Raw genomic sequence first — 22,919 nt, forward strand, 5'->3', positions numbered from 1 at the left:
ACACCCCCAGGGATTCCCTGTAAATATTAACACACCCCCAGGGAATCTCTGTAAACATTAACACACCCCCACGTAATGTCTGTAAATATTAACACACACCCAGGGAATGTCTGTAAATATTAACACACCCCCAGTGATTCCATGTAAATATTAACACACCCCCAGGGAATGTCTGTAAATATTAACACACCCCCAGCGATTCCATGTAAATATTAACACACCCCCAGGGAATTCCGCTAAGTTTTAACACACCCCCAGGGAATCTCTGTAAATATTAACACACCCCCAGGGAATCTCTGTAAATATTAACACACCCCCAGGGAATCTCTGTAAATATTAACACACCCCCAGCGATTCCATGTAAATATTAACACACCCCCAGGGATTCCATGTAAATATTAACACACCCCCAGGGAATCTCCGTAAATATTAACACACCCTCAGGGAATTCCGCTAAGTATTAACACACACCCAGGGAATCTCCGTAAATATTAACACACCCCCAGGAAATCTCTGTAAATATTAACACACCCCCAGCGATTCCCTATAAATATTAACACACCCCCAGGGAATCTCTGTAAATATTAACACACCCCCAGGGATTCCATGTAAATATTAACACACCCCCAGGGAATCTCTGTAAATATTAACACACCCCCAGGGATTCCATGTAAATATTAACACACCCCCAGGGAATCTCTGTAAATATTAACACACCCCCAGCGATTCCATGTAAATATTAACACACCCCCAGGGATTCCATGTAAATATTAACACACCCCCAGGGAATTCCGCTAAGTTTTAACACACCCCCAGGGAATCTCTGTAAATATTAACACACCCTCAGGGAATTCCGCTAAGTATTAACACACACCCAGGGAATCTCCGTAAATATTAACACACCCCCAGGAAATCTCTGTAAATATTAACACACCCCCAGCGATTCCCTATAAATATTAACACACCCCCAGGGAATCTCTGTAAATATTAACACACCCCCAGGAAATCTCTGTAAATATTAACACACCCCCAGGGAATCTCTGTAAATATTAACACACCCCCAGGGAATCTCTGTAAATATTAACACAACCCCAGGGATTCCCTGTAAATATTAACACAACCCCAGTGATTCCATGTAAATATTAACACACCCCCAGGGAATTCCGCTAAGTTTTAACACACCCCCAGGGAATCTCTGTAAATATTAACACACCCTCAGGGAATTCCGCTAAGTATTAACACACACCCAGGGAATCTCTGTAAATATTAACACACCCCCAGGAAATCTCTGTAAATATTAACACACCCCCAGGGAATCTCTGTAAATATTAACACACCCCCAGGGAATCTCTGTAAATATTAACACAACCCCAGGGATTCCCTGTAAATATTAACACACCCCCAGGAAATCTCTGTAAATATTAACACACCCCCAGCGATTCCCTATAAATATTAACACACCCCCAGGGAATCTCTGTAAATATTAACACACCCTCAGGGAATTCCGCTAAGTATTAACACACACCCAGGGAATCTCTGTAAATATTAACACACCCCCAGGAAATCTCTGTAAATATTAACACACCCCCAGCGATTCCCTGTAAATATTAACACACCCCCAGGGAATCTCTGTAAATATTAACACACCCCGAGGGAATCTCTGTAAATATTAACACACCCCCAGGGAATGTCTGTAAATATTAACACACCCCCAGGGATTCCCTGTAAATATTAACTCACCCCCAGGGAATCTCTGTAAATATTAACTCACCCCCAGGGAATGTCTGTAAATATTAACACACCCCCAGGGATTCCCTGTAAATATTAACTCACCCCCAGGGAATGTCTGTAAATATTAACTCACCCCCAGGGAATCTCTGTAAAGATTAACACACCCCCAGGGAATTCCGCTAAGTATTAACACACCCCCAGGGAATCTCTGTAAATATTAACTCACCCCCAGGGAATCTCTGTAAAGATTAACACACCCCCAGGGAATTCCGCTAAGTATTAACACACCCCCAGGGAATCTCTGTAAATATTAACACACCCCCCGGGAATTCCGCTAAGTATTAACACACCCCCAGGGATTCCCTGTAAATATTAACACACCCCCAGGGAATCCCTGTAAATATTAACACACCCCCAGGGAATCTCTGTAAATATTAACACACCCCCAGGGAATTCCGCTTAGTATTAACACACCCCCTGGGATTCCCTGTAAATATTAACACACCCCCAGGGGATCTCTGTAAATATTAACACACCCCCAGGGATTCCCTGTAAATATTAACACACCCCCAGGGAATCCCTGTAAATATTAACACACCCGCAGGGATTCCCTGTAAATATTAACACACCCCCAGGGATTCCCTGTAAATATTAACACACCCGCAGGGATTCCCTGTAAATATTAACACACCCCCAGGGATTCCCTGTAAATATTAACACACCCCCAGGGATTCCCTGTAAATATTAACACACCCCCAGGGATTCCCTGTAAATATTAACACACCCCCAGGGATTCCCTGTAAATATTAACACACCACCAGGGAATGTCTGTAAATATTAACACACCCCCAGGGATTCCCTGTAAAAATTAACACACCCCCAGGGATTCCCTGTAAAAATTAACTCACCCCCAGGGAATCTCTGTAAATATTAACTCACCCCCAGGGAATGTCTGTAAATATTAACACACCCCCAGGGATTCCCTGTAAAAATTAACTCACCCCCAGGGAATCTCTGTAAATATTAACTCACCCCCAGGGAATCTCTGTAAAGATTAACACACCCCCAGGGAATTCCACTAAGTATTAACACACCCCCAGGGAATCTCTGTAAATATTAACTCACCCCCAGGGAATCTCTGTAAAGATTAACACACCCCCAGGGAATTCCGCTAAGTATTAACACACCCCCAGGGAATCTCTGTAAATATTAACACCCCCAGGGATTCCCTGTAAATATTAACACACCCCCAGGGAATCTCTGTAAATATTAACACACTCCCAGGGAATCTCTGTAAATATTAACACACCCCCAGGGAATTCCGCTAAATATTAACACACCCCCAGGGAATTCCGCTAAGTATTAACACACACCCAGGGAATCTCTGTAAATATTAACACACCCCCAGGGAATCTCTGTAAATATTAACACACCCCCAGGGAATTCCGCTAAGTATTAACACACACCCAGGGAATCTCTGTAAATATTAACACACCCCCAGGGAATCTCTGTAAATATTAACACACCCCCAGGGAATTCCGCTAAGTATTAACACACACCCAGGGAATCTCTGTAAATATTAACACACCCCCAGGGAATCTCTGTAAATATTAACACACCCCCAGGGAATCCCTGTAAATATTAACACACCCCCAGGGGATCTCTGTAAATATTAACACACCCCCAGGGATTCCCTGTAAATATTAACACACCCCCAGGGATTCCCTGTAAATATTAACACACCCCCAGGGATTCCCTGTAAATATTAACACACCCCCAGGGATTCCCTGTAAATATTAACACACCCCCAGGGATTCCCTGTAAATATTAACACACCCCCAGGGAATCTCTGTAAATATTAACACACCCCCAGGGAATTCCGCTAAGTATTAACACACACCCAGGGAATCTCTGTAAATATTAACACACCCCCAGGGAATCTCTGTAAATATTAACACACCCCCAGGGAATTCCGCTAAGTATTAACACACACCCAGGGAATCTCTGTAAATATTAACACACCCCCAGGGAATCTCTGTAAATATTAACACACCCCCAGGGAATCCCTGTAAATATTAACACACCCCCAGGGGATCTCTGTAAATATTAACACACCCCCAGGGATTCCCTGTAAATATTAACACACCCCCAGGGATTCCCTGTAAATATTAACACACCCCCAGGGATTCCCTGTAAATATTAACACACCCCCAGGGATTCCCTGTAAATATTAACACAACCCCAGGGATTCCCTGCAAATATTAACACACCCCCAGGGATTCCCTGTAAATATTAACACAACCCCAGGGATTCCCTGTAAATATTAACACACCCCCAGGGATTCCCTGTAAATATTAACACACCCCCAGGGATTCCCTGTAAATATTAACACACCCCCAGGGAATCTCTGTAAATATTAACACCCCCCCAGGGAATCTCTGTAAATATTAACTCACCCCCAGGGAATCTCTGTAAAGATTAACACACCCCCAGGGAATTCCACTAAGTATTAACACACCCCCAGGGAATCTCTGTAAATATTAACTCAGCCCCAGGGAATCTCTGTAAATATTAACTCACCCCCAGGGACTCTCTGTAAATATTAACTCACCCCCAGGGAATGTCTGTAAATATTAACACACCCCCAGGGATTCCCTGTAAATATTAACACACCCCCAGGGATTCCCTGTAAATATTAACACAACCCCAGGGATTCCCTGCAAATATTAACACACCCCCAGGGATTCCCTGTAAATATTAACACAACCCCAGGGATTCCCTGTAAATATTAACACACCCCCAGGGATTCCCTGTAAATATTAACACACCCCCAGGGATTCCCTGTAAATATTAACACACCCCCAGGGAATCTCTGTAAATATTAACACCCCCCCAGGGAATCTCTGTAAATATTAACACACCCCCAGGGATTCCCTGTAAATATTAACACAACCCCAGGGAATCTCTGTAAATATTAACACACCCCCAGGGAATTCCCTGTAAATATTAACACACCCCCAGGGATTCCCTGTAAATATTAACACACCACCAGGGAATGTCTGTAAATATTAACACACCCCCAGGGATTCCCTGTAAAAATTAACACACCCCCAGGGATTCCCTGTAAAAATTAACTCACCCCCAGGGAATCTCTGTAAATATTAACTCACCCCCAGGGAATGTCTGTAAATATTAACACACCCCCAGGGATTCCCTGTAAAAATTAACTCACCCCCAGGGAATCTCTGTAAATATTAACTCACCCCCAGGGAATCTCTGTAAAGATTAACACACCCCCAGGGAATTCCACTAAGTATTAACACACCCCCAGGGAATCTCTGTAAATATTAACTCACCCCCAGGGAATCTCTGTAAAGATTAACACACCCCCAGGGAATTCCGCTAAGTATTAACACACCCCCAGGGAATCTCTGTAAATATTAACACCCCCAGGGATTCCCTGTAAATATTAACACACCCCCAGGGAATCTCTGTAAATATTAACACACTCCCAGGGAATCTCTGTAAATATTAACACACCCCCAGGGAATTCCGCTAAATATTAACACACCCCCAGGGAATTCCGCTAAGTATTAACACACACCCAGGGAATCTCTGTAAATATTAACACACCCCCAGGGAATCTCTGTAAATATTAACACACCCCCAGGGAATTCCGCTAAGTATTAACACACACCCAGGGAATCTCTGTAAATATTAACACACCCCCAGGGAATCTCTGTAAATATTAACACACCCCCAGGGAATTCCGCTAAGTATTAACACACACCCAGGGAATCTCTGTAAATATTAACACACCCCCAGGGAATCTCTGTAAATATTAACACACCCCCAGGGAATCCCTGTAAATATTAACACACCCCCAGGGGATCTCTGTAAATATTAACACACCCCCAGGGATTCCCTGTAAATATTAACACACCCCCAGGGATTCCCTGTAAATATTAACACACCCCCAGGGATTCCCTGTAAATATTAACACACCCCCAGGGATTCCCTGTAAATATTAACACACCCCCAGGGATTCCCTGTAAATATTAACACACCCCCAGGGAATCTCTGTAAATATTAACACACCCCCAGGGAATTCCGCTAAGTATTAACACACACCCAGGGAATCTCTGTAAATATTAACACACCCCCAGGGAATCTCTGTAAATATTAACACACCCCCAGGGAATTCCGCTAAGTATTAACACACACCCAGGGAATCTCTGTAAATATTAACACACCCCCAGGGAATCTCTGTAAATATTAACACACCCCCAGGGAATCCCTGTAAATATTAACACACCCCCAGGGGATCTCTGTAAATATTAACACACCCCCAGGGATTCCCTGTAAATATTAACACACCCCCAGGGATTCCCTGTAAATATTAACACACCCCCAGGGATTCCCTGTAAATATTAACACACCCCCAGGGATTCCCTGTAAATATTAACACAACCCCAGGGATTCCCTGCAAATATTAACACACCCCCAGGGATTCCCTGTAAATATTAACACAACCCCAGGGATTCCCTGTAAATATTAACACACCCCCAGGGATTCCCTGTAAATATTAACACACCCCCAGGGATTCCCTGTAAATATTAACACACCCCCAGGGAATCTCTGTAAATATTAACACCCCCCCAGGGAATCTCTGTAAATATTAACTCACCCCCAGGGAATCTCTGTAAAGATTAACACACCCCCAGGGAATTCCACTAAGTATTAACACACCCCCAGGGAATCTCTGTAAATATTAACTCAGCCCCAGGGAATCTCTGTAAATATTAACTCACCCCCAGGGACTCTCTGTAAATATTAACTCACCCCCAGGGAATGTCTGTAAATATTAACACACCCCCAGGGATTCCCTGTAAATATTAACACACCCCCAGGGATTCCCTGTAAATATTAACACAACCCCAGGGATTCCCTGCAAATATTAACACACCCCCAGGGATTCCCTGTAAATATTAACACAACCCCAGGGATTCCCTGTAAATATTAACACACCCCCAGGGATTCCCTGTAAATATTAACACACCCCCAGGGATTCCCTGTAAATATTAACACACCCCCAGGGAATCTCTGTAAATATTAACACCCCCCCAGGGAATCTCTGTAAATATTAACACACCCCCAGGGATTCCCTGTAAATATTAACACAACCCCAGGGAATCTCTGTAAATATTAACACACCCCCAGGGAATTCCCTGTAAATATTAACACACCCCCAGGGATTCCCTGTAAACATTAACACAACCCCAGGGAATCCCTGTAAATATTAACACACTTCCAGGGAATCTCTGTAAATATTAACACACCCCCAGGGAATCTCTGTAAATATTAACACACCACCAGGGAATCTCTGTAAATATTAACACACCCCCAGGGATTCCCTGTAAATATTAACACACCCCCAGGGAATCTCTGTAAATATTAACACCCCCCCAGGGAATCTCTGTAAATATTAACACACCACCAGGGAATCTCTGTAAATATTAACACACCCCCAGGGAATCTCTGTAAATATTAACACACCACCAGGGAATCTCTGTAAATATTAACACACCCCCAGGGAATTCCCTGTAAATATTAACACACCCCCAGGGAATTCCCTGTAAATATTAACACACCCCCAGGGAATTCCTTGTAAATATTAACACACCCCCAGGGAATCTCGGTAAATATTAACAACCTTCCCCCCCTCCCCACCGCCTGGGAATTCTCTAAATTTTTGCGCACACACCCAAGGGCATTCAGTAAATATTGGAACATCTCCTCCATGAGGTCACCCCCCTCAGCCATCTATGTTCTGTGCCCTCGTGATATATCTTTACTTCCTGAAGACCCCACTTGCTGCTGAGCATGCTTTGTACCCTTGTAGTAGCTGTCGATGTAGGCTGCATTGATGAATTGGTTCAGGTTGTCAGTTTTCTCTGCGATGTCCAGCAGCACAGGAATAGTGTCATTCTGGTGGTTATTCAGGTTTAGTAACGCCTTCAATAAAGCAGTTTTCCCGGTGTCTAGGTCTGAAAGGCATAAAACATCAGGTCATAACACAGTCCCGCAGCTAGACAAGGGTCATTCAGCTCATCCAGAGCCCCTGCTGAAGCTCCTTTCTCCCCTATTTTAACACTGGAACAGGAGGAGACCATTCAGCCTCTCGAGACCATTCCACGATTCAACTAGATCATGGCTGATCTGCATCTTAATTCCATCTCCTCACCTTGTTTCTGTAACCCTCGATACCTGTTTTCTAACAAAAATGTATGAATTAATTGTCCTCCAGCCTCAACAGCTTTCTTGGGGAGAGAGTTCCAGATTTCCACTCCCTTTTATGTGAAGAAGTGTTTCCTGACATCACCCCTGAACAGCCTGGCTCCAATTTGAAGGTTCCGCCTCCTTGTTAACAGAAGCATTAAACTGGTACATCTCACAGAATTGTTACAGCGCAGAAGGCGGCCATTCGGCCCATCGTGCCTGCACTGGCTCTCTGAAAGAGCAATTCCCTCAGTTCCATTCCCTTGCCTTCTCCCCATAACCCTGCACATTCTTCTTTTTCATATAACTGTCCAATTCCCTTTTGAATGCTTCAATTGAACCTGCCTCCACCACATTCTCAGGCAGCGCATTCCAGATCTTAACCACTCGCTGCGTGAAAAAGCTTATTGTCATGTCGATTCTGCTTCTCTTACCCATTACTTTAAATCTATGCCCTCGCGTTCTCAATCCTTTCACGAGTGGGAACAGGTTCTCTCTATCTACTCTGTCCAGAACCCTCATGATTTTGAATACCTCTATCAAATCACCTCTCAGCCTTCTCTTCTCCAAGGAAAACAATCCTAACTTCTCCAATCTATCTTCATACCTGAAATTCCTCATCTGTTAGAATAGCTTGGAGAAGCTGCGCATAGACTCAATGGGGAAAGTCCACTGTGTAAGGTCCTCCAACCACAGCATACAGAGGGGCTGGAACCCGTGTAATGTCCCTCAGGCTGTATGCACCTGAGAATATCTGACACAAAATGTAAATGTACATTGTAAATATAACCTGTAAAGCAGGGTTGTCCAACATATGGCCCGCCAAAGGTTTCTATCCGGCCCGCCAATCCTGCGCACCTGACAGTGGGCTGCCCGGATGGGCTGAGCACTGATAGGCGGTTCGTGGGTAGGCGAGCTGGTATCAGCCACCCCTGCTGTTTTTGGGCGCGTCAGGGAGTGAGTGAGTGAATGGGAATGGCTGCTGCAGGGAGAGGGAGAGAGATGCCGAGGGAAGAGCAGGAAGCGGGCCAGCACACAGCCAGAGGCGCGGGGCGGAGCGGCGCTGAGGGAGCAGAGAGAGAGAGAGAGAGCGAGTCAGGCAGCCCTTTAAACCAGCACCTGCCCGGGGAGTGGTGGGGGGGGCAGTGGTTGCAGGCATGGGGGGAGAGATAGACATAGAGAGGGGAGAGAGAGAGAGGGGAGATAGAGAAAGGGGAGAGAAAGAGATCAAGATCACTCCTGCCAGATGGACATCTATCTAGAATACTCCACAACGCCATATCAAGTTTGCGGGCAGACATTGACTACTTGGGCAAGCAAAAGCATTGCCAGGTATCTCATTAAATCAGTGTTCAACATAGTGATGAGAAAGTAAGTTCATAAATTAATGTCCTTTAAAGCTTGTTCACAAAAATGTGCATTTTTTGTTGTTTTGATTAACAAAGTATATTTCTAATATGTTTAGAGAATCATAGGTGAGTTACTGCAGTGCATAGAATCATATAAAGTTTCTGGCACAGAAAGAGGCCACTTGGCCCATCGTGTCTGTGCCGACTAATCCCACTTTCCAGCATTTGGTCCAAAGCCCTGCAGGTTACAGCATTTGAGGTGCATATCCAGACATCTTTTAAGTGTTTCTGTCTCAACTACCCTTTCAGGCAGTGAGTTCCAGACCCCCACCACCCTCTGGGTGAAAAAACATTTCCTCATCTCCCCTCTAATCCTTCTACCAATCACTTTAAATCTATGCCCCCTCATCACTGACCCCTCTGCTTAGGTGAATAGACCCTTCACCTCCACTCCATCCAGGCCCCTCACAATTTTGTACATCTCAATCAGATCTCCCCTCAGCCTCCTCTGTTCCAAGGAGAACAACCTCAGCCTATCCAATCTTTCCTCATAGTTGCATTTTTCCAGTCCTTGCAACATCCTCGTAAATCTCCTCTGTACCCTCTCTGGTGCAATTATATCCTTTCTGTAATGAGGTGACTAGAACTGGACACAGAACTCCAGTTTATCTTTCTGAAATTTGCTCACGGGCCCTCTATGTAGGACAAAAATTGTAATGTGGCCCCTCATATGACAAGGCTGGACACCTCTTCTATAAAGGCAAGTGTAGTGAGGCACCTCATGTACTGCACTGAAAGAAACTGATCTGTATGGCACTTTATTTAATGTCAAATTTGAATTGTTATGTAATGTATTTTTACAAATTTTATGAATAAAGTATATTTTTGGAAAAAAAAACATCTGTTAGAATAGCAGTTAAATGAATTTCACACAAATGTCTTAACGGTTGGTACATCCGAATGTCACAATGCTAGCACCAAGGTGAAGGTGTCTCCGATGGTTTTGTTACTTTACTGTTTTGCTTTGTTTTTGTTTAGACCTCAATAGTTAAGGAACATCCTTCCAATGAGTGAACTGGTTTTCACTAGAGTAAGAAAAGAAAGATTGATAGGCGACATGAAGCAGTTTGTATTTTTATTGATGTGAGGATTGAACACTGTAGGTATAAGTAATTTAATAGAATTATAAAGTCATAAGGCACAGAAGGAGGCCACTCAGCCCTTTGTGCCCATGCTGGCTTCTTGGAAGAGCTATCCAGTTTGTCCCACTCCCCCTGCTCTTTCCCTTATAGCCCTGAAAATTCCTCCCCTTCAACGATTTATCCAATTCCCTTTTGAAAGTTATTATTGAATTTGCTTCCACCGCCCTTTCAGGCAGCGCGTTCCAGATTATAACAACTTGCTGTGTAAAAAAAATTTTCCCCCTCATCTCTCCTCTGGTTCTTTTGCCAATCACCTTAAATCTGTGTGCACTGGTTACCAACCCTCCTGCACTGGAAACAGTTTCACTTTATCTACTTTATCGAAACCCTTCATGATTCTGAACACCTCAATCAAATCCCCCCTTAACCTTCTCTGCTGTAAGAACAAGCCCAATTTCTCCAGTCTCTCCACATAACTGAAGTCCCCTCATTGCTGGTACCATCCTGGTAAACCTCCCCTGCACCCTCTCCAAGGCACTAACATCCTTCCTAAAGTGTGGCGCCCACAATACTCCAGTTGAGGCCTAACCAGTGATTAATAAATGTTTAACTTGGACCGTGAACGCAGAAGTAGGAGGTATGGGTATAAAATTAACGAGCTCAATTAAGTCATGAGATCAGAAGGATTTTTTTTCCTGTACGGAGTTCTGATGAGTTGGAATAAACTCCCTGCTAAAGGAGTTAGTATCGTGCTGTTTAACCCCTCCACTCCCTCCATTTCTGCCCCAAAGCCTCACCTGTTTAGGCCTCTGCCTGAGTTGAGGCTTAAAAGGAAATTATGCCACTTTGTCTTTGGTGTGGGGGGCAGGAGAGGACCAGGGTGTGGGGTGGGAGATGTGGAGTGGTTCCTTCTGGCCCATTGAGTCCTTCACTGCCTCTTGTTTTCTTTCCCTGAATTAGAGGGTTCCCTCTTGGCGGTGGATTTTCCACTAGGATGATTGAGGGCTTTAAAATTGTGAAGGGATTTGATAGGATAGGCGTAGAAGAAGTGGTAGTCCAGAACTAGATACAAGACAGTCACTAATAAACCCAGTGAATTCAGGAGAAACTTCTTTACCGTGAGAATGTGGAACTCGCTACGACAGAGAGTGGTTGAGGGGAATAGTATTGATACATATAAGGGGAAGCTGGATGAACACACGAGGGAGAAAGGAATGGAAGGATATGCTGATAGGAGGCTCATGCAGAGTGTAAACACCAGCATGGACTGTGTGTGTGCTGTAAATTCTACATAACTTGATGTAAAATGGGCATAGACTCAGGATTGGTTTAGTAGGGCTCAGCCCATTCAGAGTTCTGTCTGGAAGGGGAGATTCTAGCCCACAACAACCTTGAGTGTGAAGATGTTGCTTCTGTCCCTCCCTACTTACACTCAGTTTAATATTGCTCTGATCACGTGAGATTTACCACCTCAGCATATCATACCCAGCTGTTTGTGGGAAAAACCAGCTAGTACTAGATTCCTCTTTCACAAGCCACCACTGTCTCTGGTTTAGGACTTGAACCCACAACCTTCTGACTCAAAGACATGAGTGCTAACCCACTGAGCCACAGCTGATACAGTCAATGCTGGTGGGAGTTAACAGCTGAAAGCATTCATACTGGACGGGACTATTTCCCTACCATGACAGACCTCATTCCTCCAACCGGCAGCCTCCCCATTGGGTTTGGAAGCACATCTCTTGCATAATGCTTTGTGCTTCTCATTGCCACAGTATTCAATGAGTTAATGGAGCTTTAACCATCTTCCCATCTCTTGGTTCTGCACTGTTAAAGTTTCATTTTTAGTACAACCTTTTCTGAATCACAATCTGTCTTTTTTTTTTAAAGCAGTTGGCAGGAAAAAAGACAGAGGCACAAGGGGAGAGCCAACTGTGTAACAGCCCCGACAAACAAATTTTTCTGCAGCACCTGTGGAAGAGCCTGTCACTCTAGAATTGGCCTTTATAGCCACTCCAGGCGCTGCTCCACACACCACTGACCACCTCCAGGCGCTTACCCACTGTCTCTCGAGATAAGGAGGCCAAAGAGAATGGAGCTTTAACCATCTTCCCATCTCTTGGTTCTGCACTGTTAGAGTTTCATTTTTAGTACAACCTTTTTTGAATCACAATACCGATTGAGTCCTTAAGCTAACCAGAAAAGCAATGGGAGGGGGTGAGGGTCACAATTGGCCTTGGTATCTCTGGAAAGGACAGTATTAATAATCTGCCATTCCCCAGCCAGTAAACCATTCTGGGAAGTTTGTGCCCATTGACTAAGAGGAGAATGGAACTTGGCTCAGTGAATAGTCCTTATCTCTCCTCTAAATCCCCCTCCAAAGACTTGAGCCCATAATCCAGGCTGACGCTCCCAGTGTCAGTACTGAGGGAGTGCTGCACTGTCGGAGATGGCAGCTTTTGAATCAGATGTTAAATTGAGTCCCCACCTGCCCTCTCAGGTGCTCATAAAAGATCCCATGGCCACTATTTTGAGGAAGAGCAGGGGAGTTCTTCCCAGTGTCCTGGGGTCAGTATTTATCTCTCTATGGAAACGGAGACAATCACCGATTTCAAAAGGAAATTGGATGGGCACTTGAGGGAAATAAGCTTGCAATAAACTTTCAGGGCAACAGGGTTAGAATGGGGGAATGGGATTGACTGCATTGCTCAACAGAGAGCCGGCATGGACTCAATGGGTCGAATGGCCCCCTTTTGTGCCATAATGACTCTGTACTAACATCTCTAGAGAACAGTTACCTTGTCATTATTACATTGCTGTTTGTGGGAGCTTGCTGTGTGCAAATTGGCTGTATGTTTCTTATATTACAACAGTGACTACACTTAATAAAGTGCTTCATTGGTTGTAAAGTGCTTTGGGATGTCCTGTGGTTGTGAAAGGCACTGTGGAAAAGTCTTTTCATTCTTTCTTTAGTCATTGTTTAGATTCACACTCGGGATGAGGCACTGGAGGAATAGCTGGGTCCCATGGACTTGAACCTTTAAGGTCGGGCAGACGGGGAGTAAACTGGAAGGAAAGGAAGAAACTATATACCTCTGAATTTCCAGTCAGTGAGACGTTCATTGTTCCTGATCAGGTATTCCTGTAATCCATCTAACTCGATTGCCTTGCCTTTGGACACAACTTCAAACAGCCACTGGCGCTCATAGACTTTGAGCGCAGAATTTCCTTCACTGCTTCCAGCTGAACCCAAGGATTGCATCCTGTGGATAACAAAAACTCCTTAATGAAACAAAAGAAATCAAACATCCAAAGTCAAAATAGGCTGCACTGTACTCACTGACCTACACTGGTTCCTGGTCTATCAAAGCCTCAAATTTAAAATTCTCATCCTTGTTTACAAATCCCTCCATGGTCTCACCCCTCCCTATCTCTGTAATCTCCTCCAGCCCCACAACCCTCCAAGATCTCTTTGCTCCTCCAGTTCTGGCTTCCTACACATCCCTGATTTTAGTTGCTCTGCCGTTGGTGCATATGCCTGCAACTGCCTGGGCCCCAAGCTCTGGAATTCCCTCCACCTCTCTCTCCTTCTCTGTGATCCTCCTTAAAACCTACCTCCTTGACCAAGCTTTTGGTTACATGTCCTAATATCTCCTTATGTGGCTGGATGTCAAATTTTGTTGGATAAGCACCTTGGGATGTTTTCCTGTTAAAGGAGCTATATAACTTTTTTTTATTCTTTCATGAGATGTAGGCATCACTGGCAGGGCCAGCATTTGTTGCCCATCCCTAATTGCCCTTTTTAAAAATTATTTTAGTTTAGTTTTTAAACCATGTGCCTGTTTTTCATGTTGTGCTTTTGGACAGAGCTGCTCATTACTCTGCCATTAACACTCTCTCTGGACTAATGCTTTGTCATTCACCACAAGCATTAACACTCTTTTTGCCTTTGTCCCAAGACATCTTTGTTATTTAATCTCTCCTGCCCTCTGCCCCTTCATTTTGTTCTCTTCCTCACACCCCACTTCACTTGCTTAAAACCCAATACTTTTCTAACCTTTGCCGGTTCTGATGAAAGGTCACAGACCCGAAACATTAACTCTGCTTCTCTCTCCACAGATGCTGCCAGACATGCTGAGTATTTACAGCACTTTGTTTTTATTCCTAATTGCCCTTGAACTTTGTGGCTTGCTAGGCCATTTCAGAGAGCAGTTAAGAGTCAACCTCATTCCTCTGGATCTCAAGCCACATGTAGGTCAGACCAGGTAAGGGCAGAGGATTTCCTTCCCCTAAAGAAAATTAGTAAACCAGTTGGGTTTTTATGATAATTGATGATAGCTTCATTGCACCATTACTGAGACTAGTTTTCAATTCCAGATTACTAGTCCAGTGGCATCACCATTATGCTGCTGTCACTACTGTTGTACAAAGAGATAGAGCAGGAAAACAGTGAGTAGCTTCTGTTGTGGTGCTTGACATAGTCAGTTACTTATAAAGCTCACCATCAAAACTCAATTTGTTAAAACAGCTGAGAAATAAACCATATCATTGTGTCTCGTTATAACTTTTCAAACCATTGAAATCAGTCTGGAGGAACAGTCTGCGAGTTACATATATTCAAATTTTCAATGTTGAGCAAGATAAATTGAGTGTTTTTTGCAGGGCTCAGTGTCTATTAGACCCTTGAACACCCTATGCAGGGTGCACTATGTATAAACACCTCACCGGTTCTTTTAGTCCTCTGACCCCTGGGCTTTTGCAGTTTCTGGTAATCTGTTTCTGCTCAGTCATACACCATTTCCAAGCTACCCACTTACTTTATTTTCTCCTGGGTTCCCGGTGTAGTAGATTTCGGTGAGGTTTGATAGCCTTTTGAGAAAAAGGAATCCATTGGTGCCTTGTTTTTGGAGGCATCACCTTCGCGAAAGTGATAGCGTCGCGGTGGCCTTTTTGAAAGATTGGGAGAGGATGACAATGGTCCCTTAGACACATTGGAATACGTGAGAGCAGGAAAGGAATTTTCCAGCTCCTCATCCTCAGTGAACACATCATCCGTGTCCGGATTCAAACCGGTTTCGTCAGTGACCTCAGATTGATCAGCATCATCGCTGTGAAACCGCTTCATTCTAACGGAGCAAGCTGCGTTTTTCACAGGGTCATCCAACCGGGAGAGGGTTAGGAGGAGGGCTCGTGGCAAACTTCAGACACCCTGTGAAAGAAAAACATTCAGTAAAAAACAAATTCAATGGCCAATTATATCCAATAACACACAGTGTTATATAATATATATACGCTGTATTATACCCAATATCACCATAGAACCATAGAACAATTACAGCACAGAAGGAGGCCAGTCAGCCCGTCGTGACTGTGCCGGCTGAAAAAAACTAGCCACCCAATCTAATTCCATCTTCCAGCACCTGGTCCATAGCCTTGCCGGTTACAGCACGTCAGGTGCATGTCCAGGTACCTTTAAAAAGAATTGAGAGTTTCTGAATCCACCACCATTCCTGGCAGTGAATTCCAGACACCCACTATCCTCTGGGTGAAAAGGTTTCTCCTCATGTCCCCTCTAATCCTTCTACCAATCACCTTAAATCTGTGCCCCTGGTAATTGACCTCTCCGTTAGGGGAAACAGGTCCTTCCTGGCTACTCTATCTAGGCCCCTTCCTAATTTTGTACAACTCAATTAAGTCACCCCTCAGCCTCCTCTGTTCTAAGGAAAACCAGCCTAGCCTATCCAATCTTTCCTCATGGCTGCAACTTTTGAGCCCTGGCAACATTCTTGTAAATCTCCTCTGTATTCTCTCCAGAGCAATTATGTCCTTTCTGTAATGTGGTGACCAGAACTGTACACAATACTCCAGCTGCGGCCTAACCAGCGTTTTATACAGTTCCAGCATTACATCCCTGCTTTTGAATTCGATACCTCGGTCAATAAAGGAAAGCATTCCATATGTCTTCTTCACCACTCTATCTACCTGTCCTACCACCTTCAGAAACCTGTGGACATATACTCCAAGGTCTCTCACTTCTTCTACCCACCTCAATATCCTCCCGTTTACTGTGTATTCCCTCGCTTTATTTGCCATCCCCAAATGCATTACCTCCCACTTCTCCAGATTGAATTCCATTTGCCACTTTTCCGCCCACTCAACCAAACCATTGATATCATTCTGGAGTCTACAGCTATCCTCTTCACTATCAACTACACGGCCAATTTTTGTGTCATCAGCAAATTTCCCAATCATGCCTCCCACATTTAAGTCCAAATCATTAACATATACCACAAACAGCAAGGGATCCAACACTGAGCCCTGTGGAACGCCACTGGAAACAGCTTTCCACTCACAAAAACATCTGTCGAACCTACCCTTTGTTTCCTGGCCCTGAGCCAATTCTGCATCCAACCTGCCACATTCCTCTGTATCCCATGGGCTTATATTTTACTGACCAGCCTGCCATGTGGGACATTGTCAAATGCTACTAAAGTCCATGCAGACCACATCCACTGCACTACCCTCATCAATCCTTCTTGTTAGTTCCTCAAAAAACTCAATTAAGTTAGTAAGACATGACCTTCCCTTAACAAATCCATGCTGACTATCCTTGATTAATCCGTGCCTTTCTAAGTGGCAGTTTATCCTGTCCCTCCGAATAGATTCTAACGATTTACCCAGCACTGAGGTCAGACTGACTGACCTATAATTACCTGGCTTATCCCTCGCACCCTTTTTAAACAATGATACAAAATGTTCGCAGACCTCCAATCATCTGGTACCTCGCCTGTATCTAGTGAGGATTTGAAGATGATCCTCAGCGCATCCGCTATTTCCTCCCTGGCTTCCTTTAGCAACCTGGGATGCAATCCATCCAGCCCTGGCGATTTATCCACCTTTAAGGATGTCAGACCCTCTAGTACTTCCTTTCTCATTATGTTTATCTTGATGTTTCTCTTATCTAATATTTCACACTCCTCCTCTTTAACTACAATGGTGCATCATCCCTCTGCTTTGTGAAGACAGAGACAAAAAGCTCATTAAGAACCCTGCCCACATCTTTTGCATCCATGCATAAGTTCCCTTGTACATCTGTGATAAGCCCTACCCTTTCCTTAGTTATCCTCTTACTCTTAATGTACTGATAAAAGGGTTTTCCTTGATTTTACCTATGATTAATTTTTCATGTCCTCTCTTTGCTTTTCCAATTTCCTTTTTTACTTCACCCCTGCACTTTCTATACTCCTCTAGGCTTTCTAAGCAATCGATATAACCTTTCTTTTTCTGCTTTAACTTAGCCTGTAAGCTTCTGGATAACCAGGGGGCTGTAGATTTGGCAGTACCAGCCTTTATCTTTGTGAGGACAGAGGACATGCCTACACTGTGCCTGTAGTATCTCGCTTTTGAATGCCTCCCACTGGTTTGCCACTGATTTTCCTTCAAGTAGCTGTATCCAAGCCACTTTCGCCAGGTCACCTCTCAGTTTCTGAAAATTTGCCTTCCCCCAATTTAGAACTTTTACTCCTGTTTTATCTTTGTCCTTTTCCTTTTAGCATGATTATGCTAAAACTAACTGTATTATGGTCACTATCTCCAAAATGGTCACCCACTGTTACTTCCCCCGCTTGCCCAGCTTCATTACTGAAGACTAAATCTAGAATTGTACCCCCTCTCATTGGGCTTGTTATTTGCTGGCTAAAAAAGTTCTCTTGAACGTAATTCAAGAATTTTGTCCCCTCTGTGCCCTTCATACTGTTTGTATCCCAGATGATATCGGGGTAGTTATACAATATATATGTGTGTTACAATACATATGTGGTGTATTATACCAAATAACACACAATGTGTTATGTAATGTATATGATGTATTATACCCAATATTATATAATATATATATATATACAGTGTATTATATCCAATGACACAGTGTGTTATATAGTAAATACAGTGTATTATACTGAATAACATACGGTGTATTGTATAATATATACAGTGTATTATACCCAATATCACAGTGTGTTACATAGTATATATGGCGTATTATCCGCAATAACACACAGTGTGATATATAATATATACAGAGACATTTACCTTGGCTTGAAGTTCTTTTTTTATTGTTGAATACACTTCTGTGAAGGCCTTTGGGATGTTTTTCAACATTGAATGCCTGACATAAACACAAGTTCTTGTTGTACTGTTACCATTTCCTCAGTGTTTGCTGTGTTTCATTTCACAAGATATACAAAGATTGAACATTTTCTGTTCAGGGACCACATGCTGACACTCTTGGGGTCTTCACAAACCTGTAGCCTGACTTCTGAGAGACGGTGTCAAGTACTCAAAGGAGAACAGAGTCCTTGTTTCTGTTATTAAGTCTCTTTATTAAGTGTACAGAACTGAAATAATATACTAGCCAGTCAAGAAACAGAATATAGAATTCTCGAGGTTTTGTGCATGTATCTCGTTATATGCCCTGCCCTGGGGTTGAGAGGAATCTGATGCCCTCCTGCCCACACAGCAAGCACCACCATGGTAGAACCCCAACCCTCTGGAGTGTATGGATCCCAGTTTGTAAATGTATTGGTGTCCTTGCCAGAGTCCATAATAGTATTGTTATGTGTGCTTCCAATTTTTGTTAAATTATGAGGATTTATGTTTTAATACTGAAAAAAGATTCCATAGATGCTGGAACGAGTTGTTTTTTTAAAAAAAAAGGTCATCAGAAGGTCTTATGGACTGAGCCTATAAACATCAGTTACTGGAAGGCACCTGTTTTCAGATAAATACCCAGCAGTCGGCTTTTTTGACTTGGGGAAAGATGTTTACAAAGAAGTGACAGGTCGAGATTTATAGGGGTCAGGACGCTTGACTCCTGAGATGTTTTTGGTTTCACTTTGGACAGTGAGTTGGAATATGGACAATGGTTTGAAAGGGAGTTGGAGAAAACTTGCCAAGGACAAGCCCCAACTCAGCCTGTTCCAGCTCTTTGAAAAGCCTGCCAGTTCTCCCTCTCTTTGAGAAGCTCTGAAAAGCAAGTGTAAGAAACAGACTGAAACTGTTGCTGCACTTTTCCTGGAAAGTCTGCCCAAACTGATCTTCAATGTCACCTGACAAGAACTATTCTAGGAAGATCCCAGTGACAGCCTTCTATGGTCTACGCGTACTTGGGACATCAAACCAAAACAAAGGACATCTGACATATTTTCATAGCTTCTCTTTTTTCTTGAAGAATTAGCAAGTATCTGGCCAAAGTATTCTTTTTTGCCTGTTTTTTTTGTAATAGTTAAAAGGTACCTGGACATGCACCTGAAGTGCTTTAGCTAGACCAGGTGCTGGAAAGTGGGATTAGATTGGGCGCCTAGTTTTTTCGGCTGGCGTGGACACGATGGGCTGAATGGCCTCCTTCTGTGCCATAATTTTTCTATGGTTCTAAAGAGTAAATGTCTTTATTTTTTCGGTTAACCGGTGTACACGGGTGGGTGTGTGTATGTATGTGAGGGGCTAAGGTTAAAAGGGAACTTTTATATTTCAATCTGTATGTTTATGCTTTGCTTCATTACTGGTTATGTGGTCTTTTATAATAAAATGATAATTTTGTTGTTTATTAAAGAAACCTGGTTGGTGTGTTATATTCTGGGATAAAAATAGAATATATGATTGACTGTATCGGTAAGTGGGAAAAAATGCAAATATATGTTGTGACCCGTGGAGAAATGGAACTAGAATAAACAGTGCACTCCTCCCACCTCAGTCGTAACAGCATTAAGAATTTCAGTTTGAATATGATGATGTTAGGTGCTGTCAGCGCTAAGGTATTGGAACCTGAATCAAATCTTTAATCATCATGCAGTTTGACTTTGCTTATCCTGTCTGGGATCTGAGAACAAAATTGAAATGTCTGAACAAGGGAATTGCAACACAGTGAACACTGAGGAAAATGGTAACAGAAACTTGCATTATTATCAGGCCTTTAATGTATAAAAACATCCCAAAGGGCTTCACAGGGGCCTATCCAACAACAGAAAAGGATGGGCTGAATGGCCTCCTTCTGTACCATTACCAAAGAAGGAGATATGGGACTGGAGGGCTCACCAAAGACTTTGTTAAAGAAGGTTTTGGGCAAGAGATGCAGGGGGAATATGAGGAAGAACATTTTTACGCAGCAGGTGGTAATGACCTGGAACTCGCTGCCCACAAGGGTGGTGGAAGTGGAGACGATCAATGACTTCAAGAGGAATTTGGATGGAAAAATATACTTGCACGGCTAGAGGGATCGAGCTGGGGAGAGGGACTGACTGCATGGCTCTGTGGAGAGTCGGCATGGACTCAATGGGCCGAGTGGCCTTCCTCTGTGCACTCATTTCACATAATATAGGTGTTACTTGCAAGGCTAGCACTTTCTGCCCATCCTTATTTCCCCTTGAGAAGGTGGTGGTGAGCTGCCTCCTTGAATACAACTGAGTGGTTTGTTGGACCATTTCAAAGGGCAGTTAAGAGTCAACCACATTGCTGTGGGTCCGGAGTCACATATAGGGCCAGACTGGGTAAGGACAGCAGTTTTCCTTCCCTAAAGGACATTAGTGAACTAAGTGGGTTTTAGGAACATAGGAGTAGGAGTATGTCATTCCGCCCCTTGAGCCTGCTCTACCATTCAACTAGATCATGGCTAATCTTCTACCTCAATGCCATTTTCCCGCATTATCTCCATATCCCTTGATATCTTAACTATCTAGAAATCTATCGATCTCTGTCTTGAACATACTCAATGACTGAGCCTCCACAGCCCTCTGGGGGAGCGAGGTCCAAAGCAGGTCAGAGGCTGGGAATCCTGCTGCAAGTAACTCACCTCCCCAATGCCTGTCCACAGGAGTATGATGGAATACTCTCCACTTGCCTGGACTGGTGCAGCTCCAACAACACTCAAGACTTCGACACCATCCAGGACAAAGCAGCCTGTTTGGATGGCACCCCATCCACCACCTTCAACATTCACTCCCTGCACCACCAACACACAGTAGCAGCAGTGTGTACCGTCTACAAGATGCACTGCAGCAACTCACCAAGGCTCCTTCGACAGCACCTTCCAAACCCGCAACCTCTACCAACTAGAAGGACAACCCAGCAGATGCATGGGAACACCACCACCTGCAATTTCCCCTCCAAGTCACACACCATCCTGACTTGAAACTATATCACCGTTCCTTCACTTTCGCTGGGTCAAAGTCCTGGAACTCCCTTCCTAACCGGACTGCTGGCATACCTACATCCCAAGGACTGTAGCAGTTCAAGAAGGCAGCTCACCACCATCTTCTCAAGGGCAATTAGGGGTGGACAATAAATGCTGGTCTAGCCAGTGACACCAATATCCCATGAATGTATAAAAAAAAATTCACCACCCTTTGAGTGAAGAAATTCCTCCTCATCTCAGTCCTAAATGGCCTACCTCTTATTCTGAGACTGTGTCCCCTGGTTCTAGACCCCAGTCAAGGGAAACATTATCAGGGCAATCCATTAGTCCCATGGTCACCATTACTCATACTAGCTTTTTATTTCAAACTTATTTAATTAAGTTAATTTAAATTCCCCAGCTGCCATGGTGGCATTTGAACTCATGTCTTCAGATTATTTGTCCAGAGCTCTGAATTACTAGCCCAGTTGTCTAACCACTGTGCTACTGTATCCAGCATACCCACCACCCATTGTGCGGGTCCTAAAGGAGAAGTCTGTTGAGAAAGACAGCAGAAGCACGAAGCAGGCTGAATGCGTGACTCTGAAAGAAAATGAAGCCTGTGTTTCTTAATCATTGCCTGAGGTTCGTGGAAAACTGTTTGTGATCACAGAGCAGGACAGCACAGTGGAGGTACTGTGTAAGCATGTGAATTGCTGAAGGGCTGAAGCAGCTTCCGTTATAAAATTAGATCAGTGAAAAATTCAAACCAGGAATCAAGCCCATTAATTACACTGAGTATTCACATATCCCACAAACTGCAATGTGATACAGTCCAGATAATCTGTTTTTGTGATATTGATTGATTAATATTGACCAGGACACCAGGGATAACTTTTCTACTGCAGTTTGTGGGATCATGCTGTGTGTAAATTGGCTGCCATGTTTTCTACAGTGACTACACTTCAAAGTATTTCATTGGCTGTGGAGTGTGTTTGGGATTTCCTGAGGTCACGATAGGTGCTATATAAATGGTACACACTGGATTTGAACTCAGATCTCAGGTGAATGAGGCAATATGCTACACACTACATCTCTCAGAACTAAGAGACAGATCCTGGTTTGTATCTACCCAGTACGAGACACCAATGTTCCCTCTGGGCTGCACAGGTGCACAGCCATATAGCAATCCTGAACATTCATAAAAACATAGAAAATAGGAGCAGCAGTAGGCCATTCAGCCCTTCAGGC

General features: G+C 43.7%; 1 protein-coding gene across 3 annotated transcripts in view; it reads right to left on the reverse strand.

The window, feature by feature from the left end:
* LOC137346840 (transient receptor potential cation channel subfamily V member 1-like) overlaps nt 1-22,919 on the reverse strand; it is a 64,857-nt gene that overhangs the window by 36,393 nt on the left and 5,545 nt on the right. For all 3 annotated transcript variants that reach the window (XM_068010766.1, XM_068010765.1, XM_068010764.1), the window contains exons 2-4: nt 15,319-15,710; nt 13,595-13,764; nt 7,626-7,778 (exon numbers count right to left, since the gene is read on the reverse strand). In XM_068010766.1, coding sequence (XP_067866867.1) covers nt 7,626-7,778; nt 13,595-13,764; nt 15,319-15,626 — 631 coding nt within the window. In that variant the 5' untranslated portion in view covers nt 15,627-15,710. The remainder of the gene's footprint in view (nt 1-7,625; nt 7,779-13,594; nt 13,765-15,318; nt 15,711-22,919) is intronic.

The sequence above is a fragment of the Heterodontus francisci genome, chromosome 30, assembly GCF_036365525.1.
Source record: "Heterodontus francisci isolate sHetFra1 chromosome 30, sHetFra1.hap1, whole genome shotgun sequence".
Classification (NCBI taxonomy): domain Eukaryota; kingdom Metazoa; phylum Chordata; class Chondrichthyes; order Heterodontiformes; family Heterodontidae; genus Heterodontus; species Heterodontus francisci.